The sequence below is a fragment of the Podarcis raffonei genome, chromosome 5, assembly GCF_027172205.1.
Source record: "Podarcis raffonei isolate rPodRaf1 chromosome 5, rPodRaf1.pri, whole genome shotgun sequence".
Classification (NCBI taxonomy): domain Eukaryota; kingdom Metazoa; phylum Chordata; class Lepidosauria; order Squamata; family Lacertidae; genus Podarcis; species Podarcis raffonei.
In genome coordinates this window covers 42,261,925-42,289,519 of record NC_070606.1, presented here as the reverse complement: position 1 = coordinate 42,289,519, position 27,595 = coordinate 42,261,925, and the positions used below count along the sequence as shown (strand labels likewise).

The following is a 27,595-nucleotide window of genomic DNA, read 5'->3' as shown; positions in this document are numbered from 1 at the left end:
CATGGAGATCCTGGCACAGGAGTGGATGCCACAGGCTTGTTGCCATTTGAAGAATTGTCATCGTCTGGGAGCAGTTTTAAAGGGTGATTCTTCACATGGAAAAATAGAGAGATCAACAAAAGGCATGTTTGTTAAGTATAATTGGTTTAATTGACACAGAAATGGAAAATGCCTCTGCATTAATGAAGGTTTAACATTCAATCTTTAGAGTTGATAATTAACAAATTGTTGTTTTCTGCTAGCAAACGTTTGAGTGTTGTAAACTTAGTTCAGTTGACAAAGGTACTGAGTTGCAAATAGCCAATTTGGATGGTGTTGCCTTTAGTCTTTTGTCTCAAAACACTGTGGAATGAAGATGTAAATGAAGCTCTCAATGAAAACAGCTCCAGGTGAAATGCAGAGAGAGCGCGCTTTGCTTATAGGTCTGTTTGGATTTTTTCATATTTTGTAAGATGCTGAACTGATTACGCTTGGTCAAGCATATGTCTTTGATTATTTTGTTCTGTTTTGAAGAGTTCTTCAAGTAAAACTTTGAATAATATTTTTATGGGTCTTGACAATGTCTATTTCCAAAAAGAGTCATTTATTATGCATCCACTCACTTCATGCTTCACAATATTAATATCTGCAATAATCATTATACTACGTGCTTCACTTCAACTTGCAGTCACTATTGAAATTAAGCATATACTATTTTGCACTCATACAAACAATACATCAACCTATAAGGAACTTAGCAGGGAGCAATAAACAATATAAAAGAACTAGAAAGAGATGAATAGAAAGGTAATTGTAGTTCTGTACTTAATCTTGATAATAACATACTTATGTACAAAATACAAAAAAAAGTGTGTATAGATAAAACGATTGTCGGGATTGTTACAGAAAAGAACCACTCTACATCAGATGTTATGACTCAATCCTATTGTGCCTTTCAATTAAATTATTATTTTACCATTCATTTATTTGCAACCATCACAACTAGTTCCATTTCCATTTCAGGTGGGGTGGGGGTGGGGGTGGGATGTTATTGTTATTTATTGTTTATAAGCCACTTTGGGAGTCATTTGAATTAAAAGCGGCATAGAAAAATAATAAATCCAATCACATTATGCTAGGTTTTAGGTGAGAAAAAGGATTTGAACCTAGGTCCATCGAATTCCAGAAACCTTATTCACTGCGCCACACATTAATTTATAAATTGCTCTGTGATGCTTCTTCAATGTCACCATATTATTACTTTCCTAAGGGGCAATCCTGTGCAACATAATACAATAAATAAACTGGAACGTACGTGGTATAAAAAATTACAGGGTTTCAGCAGAACATTTTGGAAATGAAGCAGTACGACCACCCTGAAATGTTAGCAGGCATAAACAGTACTGAAAGTGGAATCATATATAACTGCCCCAATATGAGCACAAATCATTATTAATGCCCAATAAAAAGGACATCTGAGTGCCCCCCTTAACCTTTCATAGGATTTGACTTTTTCACATGCTAAGCACCTCACGCGGTTGTACAAAATGCACGACAGCATTTATCTATCCAGTTCCACTGTCACAACTTTTATGAAGGTCATAGCCTGTTCATTTATGCTAGTGGCTTAAAGAATGAGTGAGTGAATAGGAGGAGAAGGCAGGTCCATAAAGGGCTACAGCTTGACAGTGCTTTTTCTTTAAGCACTGTAGGACACTTAGAGAGTGCTCTTCAAAATTACTTCATGGATTCTTGTAGCATTTAAGAGTGCCTCTGCAGGCCAGTGGAGAGATGAAGACACAGAGCAATGTTGATGTGAAACATGTACTTCCATAAATCCACAAGGACTCTGCAAGGCCTATGGAGAGGCAAAACCTAGAAAATGAGGGGAAATGTATTGATCAAGTACCTCTGTTCAACCTTCTGTTAAAACAAAAACAGTGAAGGCTGAAATATATGGAGAGGCTGAGGAAATTCCAGCAGGGATCCTCCTTAGTTTGAGAAAATGGCAGAGCCAGTATCTTTCCCCTGGAAACAAGAGGAAGTTTCAGGCAACAAATACAGGTTTACTGACTTATGGAAGCGTAGCAGATTCTGATGACAGACCTTGTGTGCATATTCAGGACTGCATTTTGTGAGAAAAATACAGTTAGAAATGTAATTTTTGAGGGGAAAGACTGCCCCTGAAATCCATTAAAAAGTGTCATATGGTGCAGAATGCAGTATCTGGAGTTCTGACTGAGATTACTTGCCCAGGTCATATAATGCCCAGTCTTAAAAGAACTCAGTTGGCTGACTATTCATGTTCAAGCTGAATTTAAGGTGCCAGCACCTTAAACCCCTCAGTTTTTGGGGGGATCTAAGCCCTTCCTCTCATATCAACCTGACCACACAGTAAGGGCAATGACTTTCTCCAAATACCAACTGGATCAGGAGTGAGGTTTGTTACAACAAGAGGGCTTTTAAGCTCCATCTATCAATTCCCATCCTCAAGGAGGTATGCCTGACACCAACTTTGCTATCTTTTAGAGACTATTTTTTTTTAAGTCACCCAGGCATTTAAAATATTTGAATTATTAGACCTGAAGTACTGAAAACTCTCTAACCTTTAATTGTGTTCTTACCTGCTGGTTGTTTTGTTCATATTAATTGTTTTGAGATTTAATTTATAAACCACAAATAAATAATTAAATTGTGTGTGTGCGTGTCTGGTAGCTATTCATGAGCAGAACAGTTTTGGCTTCAGTAAATATTCAGTCACCAATGTGCAGTTTTAAATGGTATATTTCATGAATTTTGAAGCATGTGATCTATCTGAATCTTTTCCCTGGTTCCCATGTGCAATGAGGGGGAAAAGTATTTGATCCCCTTGCTCAAGACAGCACATGTACAGACCCATCTGTAGTTTGCCAAATCACATCTGAATGACTAAGAGGAGAACTGGGTGAAAGTGTTGTGGTCAGATGAAACCAACACCGAGCTCTTTGGCATCAACTCAACTCACCGTGTTTGGAGGAGGAGGAATGCTGCCTATGACCCCAAGAACACCATCCCCACCATCAAACATGGAGGGGGACATATTATGCTTTGGGGGTGTTTTTCTGCTAAGGGGACAGGACACCTTCACCACATCAAAGGGACGATGGACGGGACCATGTATCGTCAAATCTTGGATGAGCACCTCCTTCCCTCAGCCAGGGCATTGAAAATGGGCTGAGGATGGGTATTCCAGCATGACAATGACCCAAAACACACAGCCAAGGCAACAAAGGAGTGGCTCAAGAAGAAGCACATTAAGGTCCTGGAATGGCCCAGCCAGTCTCCAGACCTTAATCCCATTGAACATCTGTGGAGGGAGCTGAAGGTTCGAGTAGCTACACATCAGCCTCAAAATATTACTGACTTGGAGAGGATTTGCAAAGAGGAGTGGGGCAAAATGTGTGCAAACCTGGTGGCCACCTACAAGAAATGTCTGACCTCTGTAATTGCCAGCAAGGGTTTTGCCACCAAGTACTAAGTCATCTTTTGCAAAGAGATCAAATACCTATTTCACAATTATAATGCACATCAATCTCTGCCTTTTGTCTTCTGGGTTTCTGGGGGGTTTTCCTGTTGTTATTCTGTCTCTCACAGCTACAATAAACCAACCATTAAAATTATGGACCAGTCATTTCTTCATCATAGGGCAAACGGGCAAAATTAGTAGGGGATCAAATACTTTCCCCCCTCACTTTATGACCAGGACTTCTGAAATAGATAAATAGTACAATGCATTCTTGAAACTTACACAAAGGAATTTGGTACATTGAAAAGCAAAATCTATGGAACAAACCCTTGCTATCTGTTTGATTTCTGCAGATAAATATCTACCCCCAATATGAATAATATAATGAGAAACAAACCTTCTCATCTTCACTCTCTGTTGGCTTATTTTTCATTTCAGTATGTAGAATCAGGGTTGGCGGGCAGGAGGTCCTGTTTGATTCTTTGCCTTTATCTGAAACTGAAACACAAAAGTAATTGGATCCAATAAGTGACTATATCCCACTGAGCTGTCAACGACTTATATTTTCCCCATTATTTGGGGTTTTTACAGTTTAACTGAAAAAGCTTGTTAGGCAGATATACAAAAAAGTTGCCCCCCCACCCACCCATGAGTAAATTATGTTGCACTTAGAAAATGTGCATCTCTGCAATACCCAACACTTTGTTGTCAAAATATGGTTTTCCTCATGGAGGTACAAAACCAGTCGTAATAAAATGTGCCAGAGAACATTAGCCATTGCTTCTTGAAATTGCTGAAGTAGAACTATACGATCAAGAAAACTTTTTTCACTAGTTACTTCTGGCAATGGATTGGAACCTCAAAAAATTCACATAGCCCTTGAATAACGTGTCTCCGTAGAGCTAATCCAGAGACGTCTAGCATGATCCTTAGGTCAACAGGTGTTACATATTCCAGGAAAAAAGAAGGAAATCTGTGGCTCGTGTGTCCTACCTAAACTTCATGTATGATACAGTCGTGGTGAGGTGTAAGAGCAGACCTTAGGCTCATGCACTCACCCATATTGCATGTAGAGTTGTCAATATTAATCAGGCTCGCTTATTCAGATATTACATAAATGATACCCATTTTTTTTCTAACCATAGAATTTTGTTTCTGCAAGCACAGTGAGAAGGTGCATGATTTGAGCTTTGCTCCTCTGCTGTAGCACATAATGGTTTTCATACACATTAAGTTGAAACCATAACCAATTTGCCTTGTTCATTTCAATGGAACGAGTGCATGTGTGTGTACTACAGGTTTCATGCTTACAGAATAAAACATAGTTATTTATTATTTGCTTTATTTTTTTTATTTAACAATATTATGTACCAATTAATTAAGCAGTCTACCATAGTACAATATAAACATATTCAAAATAAAATACCAATAAAAGACAGACAGGCATAAACATGGCCAAAATTTGGATAAAAACCAGCAGTTCTAAGACGAATATACACAATAAAATTGCATGTCTAGGTACGCTTCCCTAAACAACAACAAAAAGGCTTTAGTAGATGCTGAAAACAAAACTGTAGCAGGTGCCTGCCTTATTGGTATCTATTGTATAGAAATGGCTGGAATATTACACAAAATTTGGGGGTAAATAAGTAAGTAATAGAAAATAAAGGCATGAAAGAGACAGCTCTTACGCTCTGAGTTGAGTCCCAATTGAAACCATATATCTGACAACTCAACTTATCAAGTTATCTATAAAATAACTTGACTTTGGTGGTCTGCTTCAAAAGAAGCCAGCAAATTAAATCCCATCTCTCTTCCTCACCAGTGGCCTGCTGGCAGATGCTCCTTTCACAGAGAGAATGGCTGTGGGCATTGCTGCTAGTGCGGTGCATCAGCTGTGCACACAACGTAGAAATCTCATTCACAATTTTGAAACTTCTGGTGCAAAGATAAAGAGATACCAGAGATGGGCTCTTAGGCTACTTAATCTTACTTTAACTCTGCAAATTGAGATTAGTGCTGGGACAAAACAGAACCACTGACAGGATGTTGGCAGGCACACTGTTTTACAGCGCTAAGGGCATTTCCCTTGGTAGTAGAAAACAATAGAGTTGCATTTCTTCCTAAACTTTCTAAAAATAAGTGAATCAGCCGGGGAATTAAGAGTCATCATCAGTTTTAAACATTTATCCCACCATATACATTTCTATATACATAAAACTGCAATGATTTGCAGTGCTGCATCAAAATCCTGGATTTGTTTGAAGTCAGGGAGGGAGGAAGAAGCAAAATGGTATACAGATTTTAAAATGGTGGTTTTAAACCATGGCAGAGATTTGAATAAAGTAGGGGTGATGGGACACAGAGGAGACGGGGGAGAGCTTGAATGAGCTGGCAATACGGAGTGGGGGGGAGCTTGAAGGAACTGTGAGGATATTGTGGGAACTGTGAGGATATGAAGGGCTGAAGCAGGGCCAGCCTGAGACATTTTGGCACTTGAGGTGAACCACAAAATGGTGCTTCATTCCCTTCCAGGGAAGAAGGGGTGAGTGAAGATCTACACTGGCGACAAGGCAGGAATAAAGTTCTACACTGGGATTCACTGCCCCTGTGTATCCTGCCGCCTGAGTTGATCACCTCATCTTGCCTCATTTGTGAGCTGGCCCTGTTCACGTCTAAAAAGTGATACATTCCTATGTGAATGAAATGTGAAGTCTTTACTTCTGATTTCAAACCTCTTGAGCATGGTCCAAATGAGCAGCAGAAGAAAAATCTCACAACCCATAAAGCTGGCAAGTGAGGGCAGACACAATCAGTCATCCAAATATTTCCATTCATATTTTGACAAGAGACAGCTGCTAATCAGCACTCAAAATTCATCACAGTGTAAATGCAGTGAAAACAAGGAAATCATGCTTTCACCAGCACTGACTTTTTTATCTGACTCTGGAACACAAAGAGTAGTGCTCGTCTCTTCCGCACCTTCCTATACAGTGGTACCTCAGGTTAAGTACTTAATTCGTTCCGGAGGTCCGTTCTTAACCTGAAACTGTTCTTAACCTGAAGCACCACTTTAGCTAATGGGGCCTCCTGCTGCCGCTGCGCCGCCGGAGCATGATTTCTGTTCTCATCCTGAAGCAAAGTCCTTAACCCGAGGTAATATTTCTGCGTTGGCGGAGCCTGTAACCTGAAGCGTATGTAACCCAAGGTACTACTGTAATAAGAATGTAAAAGCAGTCTTGTGGATCTAAGGGGCCACATAATCCGTCATCTTGTTTCCAGCAGTGGCTAACCAGATACGTCTGGGAAACCTTCACACAAGACTATAAAGCAACAGGCCTCTCTTACTGACTGATATGCAGAAAAGCCTGCTACCTTCAAACCTGGATACATAGGAGGTTGAGGCTGACGTCAGAAAGGGGCACCTAGGGAGCAATACTAATATCTGATCTGTCTGACTAAGGAGTGGGGTTGGAAGGGTGAGGGAAGCTCCATCACAGCAAAAAGCCTGCAGCATCAACAAAAGATGTGGCCTGTTCTGGAACCACCACGAATAGTGCTGCTATCAACAGTAGGTTTAAATTGGGTGTTCAGGTGGGGAAGTAGGAAAGTCTTCTGAGGATCCACTGGATCCTAAGACAGCCCATTTGCTGGCAAGGGACCGAATCTGTGCCCCCTTTGTTGCTTCAGCTGAAAAGAAGCACATATACCCAGGGATGCCCAGGATTTCCTGGGCTCAGTTCACTGTATATGCATCTTATGACAAGAACGGCTGCTTATGTGCACATATTAACTTAGCGTAGCCTACCTGCTGGCTGGAAAAGCAAGATACAGATATATTGCACACATCGTTAAACTATGGAATAGACTCCCACGGGACAGAATAATGGCCACCAGCATGGATAGCTTTAAAAGAGGATTAGAAAAATTATTATTATAAACCATTAATTCAATTCCTACCCTGCCTTTTCTCTGAAAGCAGTCCAAGGCAGCAAAACAAACATTAAAACCATCTCCAAAACACTTTCAGACTGGGAAAGCTCGAAAAGGCACATTGAAAGAGGAAGGTAGGTGCCAAAAATTTAACAGAGGCACCACCTACCTAATGTTCAAAGGGAAGGGATTCCAAATTCACGGAGGATACAGCTATCAATGGCTATATCCTTTCTCACCGATGGAGGGAGTATTGCTCTGAATGTCAGTTGCTGGGAATCACAAGTGGAAAGAATTGGTGTTGCATTCAGGTCTTGCTATGGGACTTCTCATAGGTATCTGGTTGGCCACTGTGAGAAAAGGATGCTGGACTAGATGGGTCATGGACCTGATCTAGCGGGCTCTTCTTATATAATTTCTTTCACAGATCAGGTCAAGAGAGCCACAAAGCAGCCTCTTTACTTTATTTGCAGTATTTCGGATAGTCACAGCAAAGTACTGGCTGATGAGAGGTGGTCAGAGAGATATTTTTGACTCTGCATGTGTGCATCTTTGTATTTGTGTTTGTGCTGGTATAGCTTTGGGATCTGGCTCCACTCACTGATGGAATCTCCCTGCCAGTAATCTGGCCTTAGAATGAAAAAGGTGCCCCCCACCCGATTTAGGTTATGATGTCAAATACTCAGTATTGTCAGCTTCACAACCATGGTTATGTGCACCGCAAATGAACCGTTCCTGGTTTGCTTATACACAGCAAGGTATGCATTTTCAGCTTGGTTAAAGCCTCTGATACCCATTCCTTTTCTTCTCTAAGACTGCAGGAGCAGCTAACAAATCAACGCGTTGTTTACAGACTGCAAGGCGATTGATGAAAATATTTTGAACACTGTGTGCCTAATGTGCCTGCTGGAAAGAGAGAATGCGAGAGGATAGGAGAGCTGGAGCCGCTTTCATTGGAAAGAAATACTCCTTTAACAGTCATTGATTCGGCAACGGCTACAGAGATGTGCAAATAAACCTGCATACCCAAGGCTTTTTACACACATAATTGGCTCTGGTGCTTTGCCTGTTCTAGCTGAGCTGAGCCTACTCAATTGCTCTCGGAGGGCTCAAACTGCAGAGCTCTATGACACGTCTCAGTATTCCTTGCTTTGTGCTCTTCCACAAATAATCTCCAGCTCGAAAGCTGTATATTGTGGTAATACAAGCAGCTAGAATATTGGAACACTTGAGGATTTATAAAGTCCAGATTAATTAAATAGGAATAATACAGCATACACAGAATAGATTTTTCACATCTTTTGTTTTGTATTTATTCTTACATTTATACCCCACCTTTCCTTTGAGGAGCTCAAAGTGACATACACAGTTCTCCTCCCTCTCCATTTTATTCCCATAAGAATACATGAAGAACCTGCAGGATTAGGCCAAAAGGCCCATCTGGTGCAACACTCTGTTCTCACAGTGGCCAACCACATGGCCATGGGAAGCCAATAAACAGAACCTGAGCATAACAGCACTTTCCCCACCTGCTTTCCCCAGCGATTGCCTCCAACAGTGGAGGCAGAATTAGCCATCATCACTAATATCCTCCATGAGTTTGTCTAAGCTTTTCTTGAAACCATCCAAATTGGTGCCCATCACTACTTCTTGTGGGAGCCAAATTCCATTGCTTAACCATATGCAGTGTGAAGGAGCACTTCCTTTTGCCTGTCATAAGTCTTCCAATGTTCAGCTTCATTGGAGGCACCTAACTTCTAGTATTGTGAGATAGGAAGAAAAGCTTTTCTTCACACCATGCACAATTTTATAAACCTCTACCATGTTCCCTCTTACTTGCTTCTTTCTCTAAACTAGAAAACCTTTCCTCAGAGGGGAGTTTCTCCATCCCCTTTTCTGAACCTTTCCCAGCTCTACAATATCTTTGCTGAGAGGAGAACTCTGAGCAGAGGTGTTCTATGTTAACAGGGTCCCACTCCTGTCATCAGCCATGCTGTAGCATTCTGCATTAACTGCAGCTTCTGGATCAAACCCAAGGGAAGCCCCACATGTGCATGACAGTAGTCCAACCTTCAAGTCATCAGTGCCTGAACTACTGTGGACAAGCTCTCCAGGCCAAGGTGTGGCTGTAGCTGTCACATTTTAAGAAATTTGTTTTTATATTGGTTTAATCTTATTAGGGATTAGTTGCTTTATAATTTCCTTTAAATATTTTTAGATTTTTGTATTTTATCTATGTTGCTTTAATTTGTGTAAACCAACTTGAGTCCTCAACCTGAGTGAGATGATGATGATAATAGCAGCAGCAACAACAACAACAAATGAATCTGTGTCATCCAAGAATGCTTTCAGGTACTTCACCACAACTCTCTCCATCACCTTCTCCAAGAATATCACCTTCTCGGACCACCAAGGAAGTGCAGTGATGCTACTGACTGTAAAAGAAGGAACTATGAAGTGAAAAAAGTGTTTCTTGGACCAGCCACATAGCAGTTCGTGCTTAAAGAGGGGGAAGGATCATGCAGTCCATTGCACTGTGGATTGTCTGCTTTAAATTGCCAGTTTGCAAAACTTTTGTAAGTTTAAAGGGGTAGCAAGACCCCCCCCTTCAGCAAAGCATTTGAAGATTAGTCACATGAGAGAAAGGGAGGGATTGCTCTGCAACTGCCTCCCTTAAACTTGCAGAGTGTTCACAAATAAACAGTTTAAGGAAGAGGTAGTCATTTTCTGCTCCTTTTGCAGTGCTGCTAAAGAATCAGCAAAAAGAGAGAAACTTTTCCAGCTCAGACCTATTATCAATTTTTAAAAACCAAAACCAAAAGAAATATGTGTCTCTACCATAACTGTGCTGTGATGTCAAGCTCAGCAAGAGAAAGACAGAGCGTCAAGCCCTAACACTATCTGAAGAAGTATTGATTTGCATGATCAAACAACAAGATTCAACCCAAAGACATTTGTGGAGATGTACAATGGCTTCTATGTGTGCACTGGGGCTCTCAGATGTCACTTCTTTTTTTAAATGTATTTTTATTAGAGATTTTCTTTGTTCACAAAAGTATGCGCAATGTCTCTTTCCCCCCCAAGTTACATTTTCTACAGATCAGTTTCATTTGTTGAGACATTAGGAAGAAAAGGGCGAAAGAGGGGGATGGGGAAGGTGGGGGGTGATGTTTCTATTTTACTTAATATATGTGGGGTTTTGTGTCAGCGTCACTTATGCAGGTTCTCTGCTATTCACTTGTGTTCCTTTGGGCTGAGAGAGGTTGGGGTTGGCCTAGGGTGTGGTTGTTCATTTGTGATTGGCTGTGGTGAGCTTTGTTTTCATGTGTGAGTGGGGTGGGTGGGTGTTTTGGATCAGGTTAGCCATGTTGATTTGTATGCTGTTGGTGGATTTTTGTCATTGTCTTGTTGGGCTGTGTATATGAGCCAGAATGGGGTGAATGCGTCTTCTTCTATTTGTCCCTGTGTCAGTTTCTTTTTATTGGTTAATTTTTCTAGTAAGGCTGTTTCCCATACTATTTGGTACCATTGGTCCATGCAGTGATGCTACTGACTGTAAAAGAAGGAACTATGAAGTGAAAAAAGTGTTTCTTGGACCAGCCACATAGCAGTTCATGCTTAAAGAGGGGGAAGGATCATGCAGTCCATTGCACTGTGGATTGTCTGCTTTAAATTGCCAGTTTGCAAAACTTTTGTAAGTTTAAAGGGGTAGCAAGACCCCCCCCCTTCAGCAAAGCATTTGAAGATTAGTCACATGAGAGAAAGGGAGGGATTGCTCTGCAACTGCCTCCCTTAAACTTGCAGAGTGTTCACAAATAAACAGTTTAAGGAAGAGGTAGTCATTTTCTGCTCCTTTTGCAGTGCTGCTAAAGAATCAGCAAAAAGAGAGAAACTTTTCCAGCTCAGACCTATTATCAATTTTTAAAAACCAAAACCAAAAGAAATATGTGTCTCTACCATAACTGTGCTGTGATGTCAAGCTCAGCAAGAGAAAGACAGAGCGTCAAGCCCTAACACTATCTGAAGAAGTATTGATTTGCATGATCAAACAACAAGATTCAACCCAAAGACATTTGTGGAGATGTACAATGGCTTCTATGTGTGCACTGGGGCTCTCAGATGTCACTTCTTTTTTTAAATGTATTTTTATTAGAGATTTTCTTTGTTCACAAAAGTATGCGCAATGTCTCTTTCCCCCCCAAGTTACATTTTCTACAGATCAGTTTCATTTGTTGAGACATTAGGAAGAAAAGGGCGAAAGAGGGGGATGGGGAAGGTGGGGGGTGATGTTTCTATTTTACTTAATATATGTGGGGTTTTGTGTCAGTGTCACTTATGCAGGTTCTCTGCTATTCACTTGTGTTCCTTTGGGCTGAGAGAGGTTGGGGTTGGCCTAGGGTGTGGTTGTTCATTTGTGATTGGCTGTGGTGAGCTTTGTTTTCATGTGTGAGTGGGGTGGGTGGGTGTTTTGGATCAGGTTAGCCATGTTGATTTGTATGCTGTTGGTGGATTTTTGTCATTGTCTTGTTGGGCTGTGTATATGAGCCAGAATGGGGTGAATGCGTCTTCTTCTATTTGTCCCTGTGTCAGTTTCTTTTTATTGGTTAATTTTTCTAGTAAGGCTGTTTCCCATACTATTTGGTACCATTGGTCCATGCTTACTCCTGACAGGTCTCTCCAATGTCTGGTTATGATGTTTCTGGCTGCTGAAAGTATGTGGGTTATGAGGTCTTTGTGGTGTAAATGGGCATTATTTCACTTCTAACTCTACTTCTTACTACTGTGTCAACATCTGATGTCAAAGGGGAAGCTTGCCAAATATAAGTGCAGGCAAATTTGTCTATGTCTAGTCAGTGCCAAGTATGAACCTACAATTCTGTTCCATTTCATTAATCTGTCGGTTTCTTTTTAAAAAAAAAATCTGAAAATGTATTTTAATGTGTATCTTCTGTTTAATGCTTATTTTAAATGTGTATTCTCTTTCTCTCCCCCTCAGAAAAAGAGCATATTGTTTGCATGCAGAAGATCTGAAGTTCAATGCTTGGCATCTCCAGGTAGAGCTTGGAAAAACTCCTGCCTGAAAACCTGGAGGCATTTGGACTAATAGTCTAACATAGTGAATGGCTGTTTGCTGTGCTCTGCACAGCAAATGTTTAAAAAGTTCCAAGAACTGCATCACAACATTGGATAAATTTGAAATCCAGTGGGTAGCTACATTCCAATTTGCACATTCATCCAAGAGGTGTGAATCAGGTCATCTTGTACAGAAATTTACGAAGACTGAATTCCTCAAGCATCTCTGGCCAAATAGCCTAAGTTGCTCTGTTTGAAGTGGACTTCTAAAGCTCTGTTACATAAGCAGAAACTGCCTGCAAGCAACTAAATCCATACTATTTTGTTATATATGAAGACTTTGACATTTAAAAAAGACTTCTATTTAACTGGGTAACAGTATTCAAACTCTGCCTCTTAGCTGGGTTCTTGCCATGTGGAGGATTCAGTGATGTCTTCCCACCTATCAAGCTATTCTCAACCATTGTCTGGTTTTGAAACTGAAAAAAGGTGTATTTTATATTATGTCATAATCTTATGCTGAAAATGAAAAGAAATTCAGTTGTTAGCTTATTGAAAAATGATCGTCTAACTACAGTGTAGCAGAAACAAAGGGAGGCTGAAATCTAACAATGCAGCTATGCTACTAGACAAGAAAATAGGTTGTTGGTGGGTTTTTGTTTTTTTAAAGCCATTGCTTGCAACAGGGAAGGAAGCTTTCCCCTAGAAGAATATTTACACCTACCGGAAGAAGAAAACATTGCGAAAAAAGTGAACTCATTTTGTCTGGCAAATTTATTTACTCTGATTCTGGCAGATTCTCTGTTCTCAGACAAGCCATTTTGAACTTGTTTCTAGCGCAGTAGATGTTCCACACCATGATGAACATGGTGCCATCCCATGTTTTCAACACAATGACTTGTTCTTTAGCAATGAGTGGCAGAATTGCAGGTTTTGTTTACTGTGAGTGGTACAGTAGGAAAGGCTAAATGCTCCCCCCACTTGCATGGACTGAGGTGAGCAATTTTACAATCATTTACCACTTTAGCTTCCACTGTGTAGATATGGCTTGTAGCTTATTATATTCATAGCTGGTCTGTCCAGCTGGAGTGAAGATGGACCTGGGTTTTTAAAGGACAGGCAGCAATTTACTAGCAGAATAGATCAACAAATGTAATCTTTTTCAAGAACCCATGCCTTTCAAACATGTGCTGTGATGTTTAGGGATTTTATTCCACAAAACACGGCCAATCGTAGGCAGTGTTGCCCTTCTAGAACTCAGTAGGAAAGAAGATGGGGTCAAAACTGGTATCAATTGGCCCTGCCTTCACCTACGGTTGGGCTCCCTGTCTTCCGCCCCAGCAGTTGCAATGAGCAACAGCTACTACTGTTAGAGCTTTTATCACTATAGCATCAAGTAGTGGCTTGTGAGTTCAGTTATTCAATGTATATGGCATTGGTAAAGCTTACAAAACAGTATTAAAAAGATACGGTAAATGAATAAATAAATGAATAAATCCTTTCTTCTGAGACAGCATAAACAATTAGCATTGAGAACCACACTAAACTGCAACAAGTCCAAGGCTGATTTAAAATGCAATTAAAATCCTGGCTGAATTAGAAAGGTCTTCACCTGGCTCTACAAAAGGATCCAGATGAGCATCTCTGGGAACAATATTCTATAGTCAGGTGCCAACATTTAAAAGGCCCTCTCCTTGCTTCATTTCACTTGGCAGGGCTATCCAGATATCAAACACTCCATCCAAACTTTCCTAATAGTTCCAACACAATGCTCTCCAGTGGAAAAAATTCTCAAATTCAGCTGAGAGTAATTAAGAGCAATCACTTCTTAATCTATAATCTATTATCTTAATCTATTAGCTTATACGAACATATATGTCTTAACATGGTACCTTGTGCTGGACAGATGTGGATAATAACCACAAAACATTATTTTTTAAATAATATTTGAATGCCACATTTGAAGGTAAAGGTTCCACATGAACAAAGCCATAAAAATAAAGCAGAAATGACTAAAACAGTAGCAAAAAATATTCAGTTTCAAACCAAACCAATGCTTCAGCAACAGTGAAAACTATAGCTCTGGGATGGAGAACCTTTTTCAGTTCAGGGGCCACATTCCCTTCAGGGCTATCTCCTGGGGGTGGGTATCACATGCCAGTGATGTGAGGGGCTAGATGCAAAAGTGGACAGAGCAACAAATGTACAAATTTTCCTTTGTAGTGAAAGCTGGTCCCTCTCTATCTTCCATCCAGACAGGCAAGAAGCGTTATCAGAGATCAGGGACACATTCCGGCCAGACCAATGGCCTGCAAAGAGTCTTAGAGCCAGATAAAGAGACCAAAAGGACAACATTTGGCTCCTGGGCCTGAGATTCCCCTTGCCTGCTTTTGTTACTTTTCAGCACCAGCTGAAATCTTTCTTCTTCCACCAGCTTTTGGGGATGTAGTCATCTAAAAGCACTGGTCAATAGCAAGTGGAGAAGGGAAATGGAGTGTCTTTTTTGTATAACACTGTTTTTAAAATATTTTGATTTATTTCATGAGTGCTGTATCTTTTTGTTGTGAGATGCCCAGAGATCACTTGATGATGGGCAGGTAGATGGTACACAGTGGCTTCTCAAACTAACCTGTGTGATGGTTATTTGAATCCATTCCAGTCTGCTACCCTGCATTTTGTCTGGATAGAAGCAGCTGTTTCATCTGTGGCTCAGACTGAAATCTAAGCCAGACAAGAACTACCAGCCATGGAGGTGCTTCATGGCAGTTTGCCCAGTTTTGTGAATGTGCCAATTTATGCTCCAAGTTTCCAAGACTTTGCCAAGTTTGGTGTCATTACCAGACATAACCATAAATCTTAAGGAAGGTATATTAGGGAAGTTGGGCACTAAATAAAATCTTACAAGCAAATATGCATTGTATTGAACAATGATGATTTCCAAACAGCTTGTTACAAAACTGCTGGTTTGATTTAAGGGAACTATTGATCAAACTTCATGGCAGTATTTACAAGAAATGATTCCGACCAAAAGGCTTAATGCAGCCAAAGTATTCCATGCCATGATGAATAAAATATCGGTAATCCATCAACTGAAAGTCATCATAATGTGAATTAACAGAACGAGTAATAGAGTTGATAGCTTACTCTATCACACCAATGATCTTTATGAAGCGTTTGTAGGCTGATGGTCATGTTTTTGCTACGTTTTCAAAAGAAACTCTTTTCAGTGAGGAAACAAACAAATGTACATTTTAGTTATTCATGAGGATAGATTTGTAGGACCCCAAAGCACATAACTTCTCAGGTGACAAACATAGCCAAATGTCTGAGAAATGAATAGCTAATGATTGAAACGCTTCCTTCCTGTTGAAAAGTGAAGCACATCACTGCAAGCATTTCTGTTGATGCCTCTGCTAAAAAACAGTGTGATTAATGGCAGAATGCAGGGAGCAATCATGTGTGCAAGAGACAATGATATACAGATTACAAACAATAAATCAAAAGAGCCTACTTTTGAAGAGATGCCACATACAGAGAAACCAGGGATGCCCATATATCCATTAATGGATTTCTGCATGACAACACAATGCTATTGAAACTGCGCTACATTTTTAGTCCTCGCTGTTCATCTTCATTCTGGCAAAACAGTGGAGACATTTCCTTTGCTAGCTCTGTTTAGGTATCATTTACAACATAAACATCTCCTCCAAAAATACACACTTTGGATTAGTGTACACAATATGTACACAATGTGTGCATCATGTCACAATGTGTACACATAGTAATTCTGCACTGAGTTCAAATAATGTTCTCCAAGCCATTATAATCCTCCTGGGACAAAATGGAGCACAATCCATTCCATAATATGCAGTTGATAGATTCCAGATCACAATAGTCCACTACTGGAGAACAGCTGTGTCTTAGTGATGCAGCTGCCTATTGGTTTTAGAGGATCTTGGTCAATTGAACCTCAGTGGAACCACCTCCCACCACCCTAAGACCTCATGGATATTCACAGATGTTGGTAGCTGGCTGGTTAGATAACTGCATGTGATGGGTGAATCCTCCTCCTCCAACCACCTGTTCATGAGTTACTCACAGTTTGAAGCATGAGCAGTGTCCTGGCCCTGATGTCACATCCCTTGGTTAACACTGTCCTCCAACATCCATATGTTCAGCACAGTCATCCTATGTGGCTCACACATAGGATCTCATTTGCAATGTATCCAAGGCATGGAAGTCAGGAGCAGGATTAGCCTACAGATGCAATCTCAGAAGTGGAGCCAGGAGTTCAGCTTGATTCAAATTGTGAATGCCCTGCACAGGAACAGGGCTCAACAGGCTTGTTTATCTGCTCTCTGAGCCAAGAGGGAGAAAGAGAAGCTGGAATCCAAGTGGTGAGCCCAACAGAGGAAACTGGAGCAATTAATAGCTATTGCTAGCTATTGCAGCTATATTTTATACAGGAATGTCAGTGTCTTTCCAGGCTTAGCTAGCACTTGGGAGTCTGCCTGGACCACATGCCCTCTTCCTAGATCACACACCTTACTAGCCCTGCTCTGCATCCTTCTTGAGTGCTTTTGGCTATTTGGAACGTGTCCTTGAACTGTCTCCTTGCCTTTCGCTTGCCTAGACGGAATATGGAGAAGAGTTTGTCTCACAGAGAGAGAGAGAGCAATTTTTGTGTTGCTGAAATGTAGCCTACTGCACAAAGGTAAGAACCACATCTGTTGCTGTGTCCACTTTTTCTACTGGCAGAAGGATGCCCAAAAGAGGATGCGGGCCTTGGGCTGAAAAATGTTCCTCACCCCTGATTCATAGCTACTACACTGAACAGCTTCGGTGCTGGGAAACTGCTGTTTCAAGGAGTGGGGCTCAAACAATCATTTTCTTGATTTACAGCAAGTCTGTACATCTTAAGATCCATCAAGTCTGATGCAGTTCATCAGCCAGGTGATTGACAACCTCCCGTTTTTGAAATTTGAGGCCAAACACACAGAAAACCAGGTTGCAATACTTGGCTGGTGAGCTGCATTGGCAGTTCCTGCTCCTTAATTCGGGATCTGCAGAGTTCTTTCCCTTTTTTTTTTTTGATACAAATATTGCTTTATAAAGCATTTTTTTAAAAAAAAATAAAATCAGACCAATATGGAAGAAGACATTAAGATGGAAAACTGAACATGATAGGGGAAAACAAAAAGTAGGAATCTATCTGTTTTGGTTTCTCATGTCTTTGCAGTAGGCTGGAACTAAAAAAAAAAATCACAAACATTTGCTAGCATTTTAGCGCACATTTCTCCAACATTATTATTTTATTTTATTTTGCAATTTTGTCTAAAATACTTTTGCCATTTCCCTCAATATAATGAGTCTTTGTTTTCAGCAATATATGCATTTTTATGACATTTTCCCCTATCACATATATTTTCATGCCAGTTTTTTGGTTGGAGAAATAAATCACAACATTTGGAGAAGTGCAAATTTTGAAGGAGAGCTGAATTTCCATGTGTGTGTTGATTCAGGAAGTGTGAATTACAAAAGTTCAAACAAAATGTGAACTGGTCTCCCCCAACCCCTAGCAAAAAGAAGAAAGAATAGCTAAAGACAGTTAGGAAAATGACACCAGAGTGGGGGGTGGGGGGTCTGTGTGGGAAGATATAGAGGATATGACCTATGAGTGACAGATAAGGAAAAACAGGAGTGGGAGAAATGCTGACATTTGTCTGTTCCCAGCAAGATGCTCTGAAATCTTTCCAGATTACATCTCTGTTTCAATTGCTTCCTGATAACAATGTCACCTTTCAGACTTGAATAACTGATATCTGGATCCCGAAACTCAAATAATATATACTGTCTCCTAGGCATGATGACATCCATCTTGATACATTTCTTGGTAGCATTCATTTAATGTAAATTTTAAGTTATATGTGGCCAAGAAATGCCTTGTTCTACATGGATCCAGGAAATTATTTAAAGATGTCCATCACAGGCTCTACGGAATGTATTGAAATCCAAAGTCGTGCCCTCCAAGCACTGGCAGAGAAAAATATGCACATTTCTTTCACAAAAAGCAAACAACGGTTTAGGGACACTGCAACGGGAGGATGTCCAATAAAAGAAGCACTTTTGTGAAGCCATCAAAATAAGCATCTCTTCAAAATATTCAAAATCACCTTTCGCATGTAGGTTCCTTAAATTTGTTCCATTTCATTGCTGCAAATAATACCACTCCTAAAAGACGAATGTTTTTAGCATTTCAAAATTCAGAACACATTGACGATGTTGTGGCATTAATTTCTCCAGTGAAATACACACTATTGTGACAGAGTGGCAGTCCAACTGACGGGTAATCTCCAGCAACTGGGAAAAGACTAAATACCCATCAAAACATATGCAAGGAAAAGACAGACACTGTATGTGTTAAATTGGTGCAGCTGGAGAGTATTGTAAGCAGTCAGCTGTCCACACATACACTTCTACTTTCTTGACATCCTTTGCAGTCATAATGCAATGCCTGAAACAGTTGCCTCTCTTTAACAAGAGGAAGGGATGCAGGAGTCTGTCCTGGGCCTGTTGTTGTCCAACATGTTTATAATTGGCTTGGATGAAGGTGTTGAGGGATCATCCAATTTGTGGATGACACCAAACTGGGGTGTGTCTCTGCGTGCGGCCAATACTGCTGCAGCTGTATTCCATGTATGAACCAGCTGATATATAATGAAACCTAGATGCTTGTGGCACCAATGAACACTGCAGCAATAAGAAATATGGCTAATTCCATACCAACAAATTCCGACAATAAACTTGTGGAACTGGAAAAACTACTGTTGAGGAGCCAAACAGGGTTACTAAACGTCCAGAACTTCCCAGACATACCCTGCATTTGGCCCTCATAAAAAACATTTGGGTGGAAATCTCTGAAATGTCCGGAAAAATGTGGACGTATGGCAGCCCATGTTGGAAGTGCAAATTTCGTCGAATTCCTTTTAAAATAGCTCAACAACTTTTATGTCCCAATTTTCACTTTTTGAAATATGGCAACCCTACACTAACCACTCCCCCCCACAGGAACTTAATTAGTGTGAATGTCTCCACCCCCCTCCATGCCTTTATTCATTTAAATTACTTGTAAGCCACTTATCATTGTTCACACAATCCCAGCTCAAGGAACAACATTGAATTGCAATGAAACAATAAGTCACTTAAATACAATTCGATATGAAATCAAACAATATACTAACAACAATGGCAGCACCAGAACACTAATCAAATCAAATTATATTATATTCCCACCCACTAACCTGCAGACAAAAATAAAAGCTCAAACACTGGCACTTCCTACAAACATTCTAACCCAAAAGTCAGTCACATCAACCCTGGATAAACCAGTCAAATGGGAAGGGTAACAACAACAGCAGCAGCAGCAAATTAAGGGGCACCAAAATTTAACCCCCATGGGTTGAGATAGATGCCTGAAGAGGGCTATTGAATTAAGGTACTCTATCGCACATGAAGACAGGAGTGCCTGGCATGCTTTGGTCCATGGGGTCACGAAGAGTCGGACATGACTAAACAACAACTTATCACACATGAGGTGACATTGAAAACCACTTTTTATTTTTTTAATGAAGTGGCATATAAATCTTGCCAAATAAATAAATAAAAATATGCTCATGCTCCATAAGGCAATATCACCCTCTGATGCAATGGTCTGGAACAGAATATGTAAAAATGTTTCTGATTTGTATATATTTTGGATCCCTTGTTGTGTGTAACCACGATAGATTCAGTACCATTTACAAATATTTCTGTTAAAAGGGCTTTTCAATTTATTACTGTGGCATTTATTGCTGTGGGAAAGTATCTGGTTGAAAAATATGCAAATATGCAACATATGCTGTAGCAGTATAACCAGGAAAGCGAAACAGAAACACACCTGTTAATGTCTGATCCACCAAATTGGTTGCCATGAATGTCACAGCTGGTGAAGAGATAGCCGCTACCCTGGTGACTTGAGTTGGCATCAGAGGAGTCATTCGGGTATCCATCCTAGAAGCAGCACCTGCATGCAAACCCATAATGAGCACATTACTAATCTGGTTCCTCCCCCTCTTTTTTTCTTTCTCTATTTTTTTTTTTTTTTTACTTTGAGCATCATCAGATGCTGTTAGCAATTACTATTTCTTGGCAAATATTTTACAACACAATTATAATATTTACATGAATACATTTCTTGAAAAATAAATAAACCCACTTCATTTTTACTCCCATCTTGCTATAAAAAATACATCCAATCTGAGGAGTCCTCACTGAATAGCGGGAAAAGGAGCCAGTGGAAGGGATGCAGAATAGTTTCAGAAGTAGATGAGGGGGTTTAGAAAGGACATTCTCCAGTTTAGAACTCCCAAATCTAGCCCACCTTTGAATTTCAGCTTAGTAACAATAACAGTAATTTACTATTATTTCTACCCCACCCATCTGGCTGGGTTTCCTCAGCCACTCTGGGCAGCTTTCAACAGAACATTAAAAACAGAATAAAACTTCAAGCATTAAAAACTTCCCTAAACAGGGCTGCCTTCAGATGTCTTCTAAAAGTCAGATAGTTGTTTATTTCCTTGACATCTGATGGGAGGGCGTTCCACAGGGAGGGCGCCACTACTGAGAAGGCCCTCTGCCTGGTTCCCTGTAACCTCACTTCTCGCAGTGAGGGAACTGCCAGAAGGCCTTCGGAGCTGGACCTCAGCATCCAGGCTGAACGATGGGGGTGGAGACACTCCTTCAGGTATACCGGGCCAAGGCTGTTTAGCTAATAATGGTTTGGTACCAGCCATCTCCTCTTTGTCAGTTTTGCTCTTACCACCACCATCACAGTCACCACCAATAGGGCCAAAAGACAGGACCAATCTTCATGTCCGATAATAGTCAATGCTGCTCAAGTTTTTAATTCAGGCATTTCATGACTCAGCTTGGTTATAGATGTATGCTTACTCCACCCTCAGCAGCTGTTTTTTCCTTTGTGTTTGAAGGCAGATTGAAAATGGCATATCCTCCAGAATAATCCACATGCCAGAATATAGAATCCTATCTGTGCAAATAAATCCACTTCTAACAATGTGGCAAAGAATGAAGATCCAGGATCCAGACTGGGAAGGCTTGATATTCAGTGGGTAGCATAGCAACAGGCAAGGAACTAGTTGAACCCTCAAACCAATGTTGTCATTTAGTATATGCCTCCTCTTTCTTTATCTTTGCACACCCATGGGGGCACAAAACATTCATTCATTCATTCATTATTTAGAAGAATGATAAAATGCTCAATTAAAAGAAAAATTATTCAACCGATATACAAATAAAATTGAAAATAAAACAAAGCTGAAATCCACATTCCACTAAAAACAAAAAAATACCTAGAACCATCATAATTCAATTCAAAACAAAGATAAATGTATAAAAACACAATTAAAGACCAAAAATCAATAAAATAGCCCCTAATCTTAGATATCTATTGAAATTCGTTGTAGGGTTTCACGTATGTCGGCCTCTGTAAATCAACTGCTCTCAATGCAGACTTCTTGTTTCTAATCAATTAAAAAAGTAGTTGTGCAAACCACTGTGCATTATAGTGGCAGATTACCACAGCATCCTTTTATGGGTGAATGGCTGCATTAATTTCCATGGATGGCGGGGGTTCATTCATTCATTCATTCGTTCATTCATTCTGTTTGTATGCCACTTTTCCACACACAAAAATCATGTTGAAAGATGCATACAACAAAGAAACTGGGATGCATTTCAAACCAACACTACAAAAACAATTTCCTAATAACATAGCAAATCAACAATGCAGTAACCATTTCCTAATAACATAGCAAAACAAAAATTGAGTAACATATGTATAGTACTGAACTGTGGTTTTTATAACAACATGCGGCATCCAGGAGCAAAAATAACAAGGCAGCTTCACAGTTTCACTTTAGTCCTCCCCTCCCATGACGTTGCTCGCATTCCATCTCCTGCAAGAGCTTTTAATCACACTTCCAAGAGGAAAGGGTAGGGCAGCTGGAAACCCCCCTCCCATGTTGCTGCTCTAGGATAGTGTTCTAGCTGCATTGGTTAAAAACCCGCCCACATTCTCCGGCATTGGATTGCCCAGTTTTCCACCAACATATCCCACAAAGGGGGGTGGTGGGGGAGAGCAGTGCCTTCTTCCTCTTCCTGTCAGCAACGTCAGTACTGTGGTGATAAGAGCAATAAGTTTCTGATTCCCTTTCCCTTCCCCCCAAATCTAGAAACCAGTTTTCGGGGTAGAGAGGAGGGGTGGGGGAGAAAACGGTGCAGACCGGAATGAATTTCACGGGGCTTTTGATGGTTTCTAATAACATGCACCAATACACCACGGTCTTCTAAGGATCACTTCAAACATGTGTCCATACCGGCAGCTGCTACTGGAGTAGAAACATTTCGTGCAATTGGGCTATTTTAGATGGTGAATCCAATCCAGATATTATGGTTTGCTGTGAGGATTGCTGCCTTGCTACGGATGGAGGGGAGAGGAAGGTTACTCCTATTTCTCAAGGAGATCCGCATGAAGAAATAAAACAGGTGAAGCTTATCCTGCTACAGGGGGCAGGGGGAAGAATTTCATCTCAATTACTGAAGTGTCAGGAACAGCAACTGGGGATAGGGAGCTTGCAATCCCAGCTGGCACACAGAAACATTTTTCCCCCATCCTCCACTGGAAGTGAGCAACATCCAAATCAGTTCTGAATGAGGGGAAATGGGAGAAGGGAAAACTCTCTCTCCCAACTCTTCCTAAGAATTTTAGAATAAAAATAAATTGATCTGCTTCCTTCTCCCCAAACTCCACCCCATAAATTTGAGCACTGGTCAGCTTTCAAACACACATACCTGGCACCAACAGTCCAGTATTTACTGCTTTCCCCATTTTTGTATGTTTTATCATGCCTTTTAAATGCATTGTTTCTTATAGGATCAATTACATTTTCACAGGACAAGCCTGGAATTCAGGCTATAAACCAGCACTGTATCTTGCCTCTTATGAGATGAAGACAGGTTTAAAAAGGGGAGGAAGAGATATCATAAATCATTTTACTACTGCTTAGGTGTGTGTTTTTTTAGACTCCATCATTTACGGCAGTAGAAATGGGAAAACATATGTAAAGCCCAGAAATGCAACAAATGCAAGAAAGATACACAGGACTAACAAGAAATAACAAATAAAGGGATAGAGAACTGTAGGCTAATCTAAGTGGCTGTTATGTGCGACCGACCCAGCTGTGCTCCCTAAATCTGCCTTTGTTCTATGGATACCATGAGCATCATTTGATGAGAAGTAGCAACACCCCCCCCCAACACACCCTAGTAGATTGTGGCACAGGTGAATACTAAGGCTCTCAGTCACAACTGTGTTTGTATGTATGGGCTCATACCAACTTAGTTGGTCTTTAAGGTGCTACTGGAAGGATTTTTATTATTTTGTTTCGACTGTGGCAGACCAACACAGCTACCTACCTGTAACCAGTCACAACTATGGTTAGGTTGTATACATGTTCCTGTCCACTCTGCACCAAGTATCCTCCTGCTGTTGGTTTGGGAAACAATGCAGACATGTCATTATCCACAGTTCATCTATCTTGTATCTATACTGTCATTTCTTATGGTACATTTCCCTCAAGCCAACTTTAATTCAAATTGAAGGAAAGAACAACCTAGTTGCGTTTAAAATTGGTAACGTGTCTACAAGCCTTGGTGTCAACAAGCAAGGTGTACTTCCACTTGCTACAAAAAGCTAATAAGATAGTTTCATAAGCACCACCAATGATATTACAGATAGGCCTAAATGATGATTTCATGCTCACTCCTTAATATCCTTGTGTTCCCCAGAAGAGTTTTAATTATTGCCTGTAGACGATCTAAGCCAAAGGTTTCCAAAACTCATTTAGAGCGGACAAATCCATGGAAAAGAAAGGGAACAGGGCTATATAAGCCTGTGGCATAGATAAAAGGTTGTAGAAGACAAATCCATGGAAGCAAAAATGATTTGCCCCAAACAGGAGGCTGCCTCTTAGCAGTGTTAGCAATGGAGAGTCGCAAAGCTGCACATGTAACACTGACTGGGACACTGGAGGCAAGTAGAGTTCATGCTTTATTCATCACTCATCAAAACAACATGAAACCGAGGCTGGAAATGTCAGGAACTTGATCCCACAGTCTCAGGGTGATTAATATAATGATCCTGCTTCTCTCTGCAGCAGTTTTTACTTCATGTGGTGCTGGAATTCAGAGGAGGGCCTGAGAAGGACAATGGTGCAATGGGAGACAGATGAAGGAACAATATGTAGGACCCAAGGCAGAGAAGGGCTTTAGAGAAGCACCAGCAGCTTGAACTGAACCCAAAAGGATAATGGAAACCATTGGATGAATCGGCTTGCACCATCCCAAATCCAGAAACATGTAAGATGAAGATCCTACTGGATCAGGCCAATGGCCCATCTAGTCCAGCATCAGGTTCTCACAGTGGCCAACTGGATGCCTGTGGGAAACCTGCAAGCAGGATCCAAACATAAGACTACTCTCCCTTCCTTTGGTTTCCAGCAACTGGTATTCAGAGAACTGCTGTCCCCTGGGGAGGGAGGCAAGGGACAAATGCAAGGCTACAACCAGCAGTTGCTTCAGACACCTTATAAACACATATAAGATTGGGAGAGTCACACACATACAACATGATCCAAATTTCTATTTCTATTTGCTTTTATGTTTTTATACTGTTGTTTCATCAGTTATAGGTTTTTTGTTTTTGTTTTAATGGATATTGTTTTTATAGAGCATTTCAGGAATGCTTTTGAATGGGTAAATGAATAAGTGGTTTTCAGTTCTTCCGTGAGAGGGTGGGCTGGAAGGTAACGGTGCCACTCATTGTTTATATGGGTTGAAAGGGTACTCTCTCTTTCATTATACTAACGTACTGTTCTGCGCTTAGGAACAGATAACATACTAGAAATTTTATAGCACTACTTTATGCTTCTGAAAGGGTTACCCTGTCTTTTCAAGTTATGTCAAACTGTTTCTCTTATTCAGACAAACTCTGCCACATCTTGCTTCATTTCTGTAAAGCCTTCTGTTCTGTTCTTTTCTTTTTTTACAGCTGGGTATATTAACATAAGCCTTGCCATTCTCATTGTGTGTATGCTTGTGTGAAAATTAACTTACAGTTTGCATCTACAGCCCATTTAAGTATATATTTTTAAATTTTCCATGTATGGATAAAGTCCAACTGCTTGATTTAAGTATACCTTATGCTCACCCAATATGCTTGATTGATTTAGAGCAATCATAACCTTTCAGGAATAAATATTTGCACACTTTAGCGCTACACGAACATAAAAAAGCAATCTCTACAATAGATTGCTTTAGAATTCAAATGCTAAATAAGCACTAAGGATTTGGCTTAATGTCATAATGTAAGAGAAGCGTTCAGAATGAAGTGAATATAACCCGGAGGGCTGAAATTATATCTAAGCATAATCCATAAAAGTCCTAACTATAAACCAAGCAATCAGGGTGCTTTTTTATTATTATAAACTTTAGGCCAATTTTCTTGTTGTGATTACTTCCCTGCCATTTCGTATCGTTGAATGTAAAAGGAGACTGCTTGATAACTAACTCATAGTCTTTTAAGAAATAACTCCCATCTCCTTTGACAATATTTCAATATGCACTTTGTTATATGAGTTGCAGTCTGTGCTAAAAATGTAACCAACATTGTATGTTCTCTTTTATAAAACTAAGGTTTAACAGCAACCACCTTTTCAACTGAGCACTGGCTGAGGCTATGTTGGTTCTAACCAGGGCTTCTTTCTAGCAGCAGCCAAGACATGGGCAGGCAGTGGCACTTCCTTGAGCTCCTGACAGCTGAGTGAGGGGGCGGCAGCAGGAGGCAGTGGAGAGGTTGCAAGTGCATCAACATGAGCAATGGATTGGCTCCACTGGGGCATTTGCACTGTGCCAACCTCCCCTCCGTCTCACCCCTGACCCTCTTGGCAAGTAGCAGAACTCAGTAGTCAGGAGAAGCACCACTGCCCATCACATTTGCTGCTTCTGCTTTTACCCCCACAATGTATAACTTCCCTCACCCCAGCTTCTCTCACCACTATTTAATCTCTCTAGGCTTCCATGTGGGAGTGAACAGCTGATGCACAGTAACTGTTATTCTTTATTATTATTCCGTTTATGTACTGTTTAGTGCCTAAATAGGCTTCTAAAGCGGTTTACAGGTACAAAATCCAATTACAGACATCAAAATATAAACCATAATTAAAATACCCAAGGAAACAATCCCATTCAAACAGAAAAGCAAAACAATTAAAGCAGGAGACCTGGGGTCAAAAGATCAGGGGGTTTGCCTGTGCAAACAGGTGTGTTTTCAAAATCCCCTTAATAACCGCAGGATGGCTCTGTCAGTGTTGGTTTCTGCCGTTCACAACTCAGGCATTTAAAGAGCCTTTTGCTTATATGTCACAGCTAGGGGGAACAGTGTGTTGGGTGGGGGACTTTGGGACTAGAAGTTATATTTAGCTCAGTGGTGAAGTACACACACTGCATTCAGAAGTTGTCTGGATCCATTAGTTGGTGTCTCCAGTAAAAGGTAGAAGGAACCAGGTGATGTGGGCCAGTCCTTGGTGTGAGACTCTGGAGAGCTGCTGCCACCCAGACACCAGGCCAGCAGATCAATGATCTGACCCTACTAGCTTTATATGTTCATATGTTCCAGATGGCAAGCTTTTGCGGGATGAATTTCAACCCTGAACCTTCAATTGTCTACCCGTTGTTCTGCTTTCAGTGGCATTATTTGGGCAAGTGAGATTATAGCATATAATATTAAAGCCTGATACCCTATATAATTGACTATGTAATTGTGCTTTAATACTTTTTTCAAAGATGATGACCCATATAGTAATATGATTCGGCCCAAATTCAGTGAATCTGGCATGCTAGTGGAAGGACTCCTGCTGGGGCAAAGGAGCTTTCCCTCCTCTAATCTCCCAAATCCACTTGGAGTGTCAGGAAAGCCCCCAAGAACATTGC

At 40.6% G+C, this 27,595-nt stretch overlaps 1 protein-coding gene across 2 annotated transcripts in view; it reads right to left on the bottom strand.

Moving 5' to 3' along the window:
* Nucleotides 1-27,595, bottom strand: part of TCERG1L (transcription elongation regulator 1 like) — a 163,530-nt gene that overhangs the window by 37,944 nt on the left and 97,991 nt on the right. For both annotated transcript variants that reach the window (XM_053388858.1, XM_053388857.1), the window contains exons 5-7: nucleotides 20,427-20,552; nucleotides 3,882-3,982; nucleotides 1-89 (exon numbers count right to left, since the gene is read on the bottom strand). In XM_053388858.1, coding sequence (XP_053244833.1) covers nucleotides 1-89; nucleotides 3,882-3,982; nucleotides 20,427-20,552 — 316 coding nt within the window. The remainder of the gene's footprint in view (nucleotides 90-3,881; nucleotides 3,983-20,426; nucleotides 20,553-27,595) is intronic.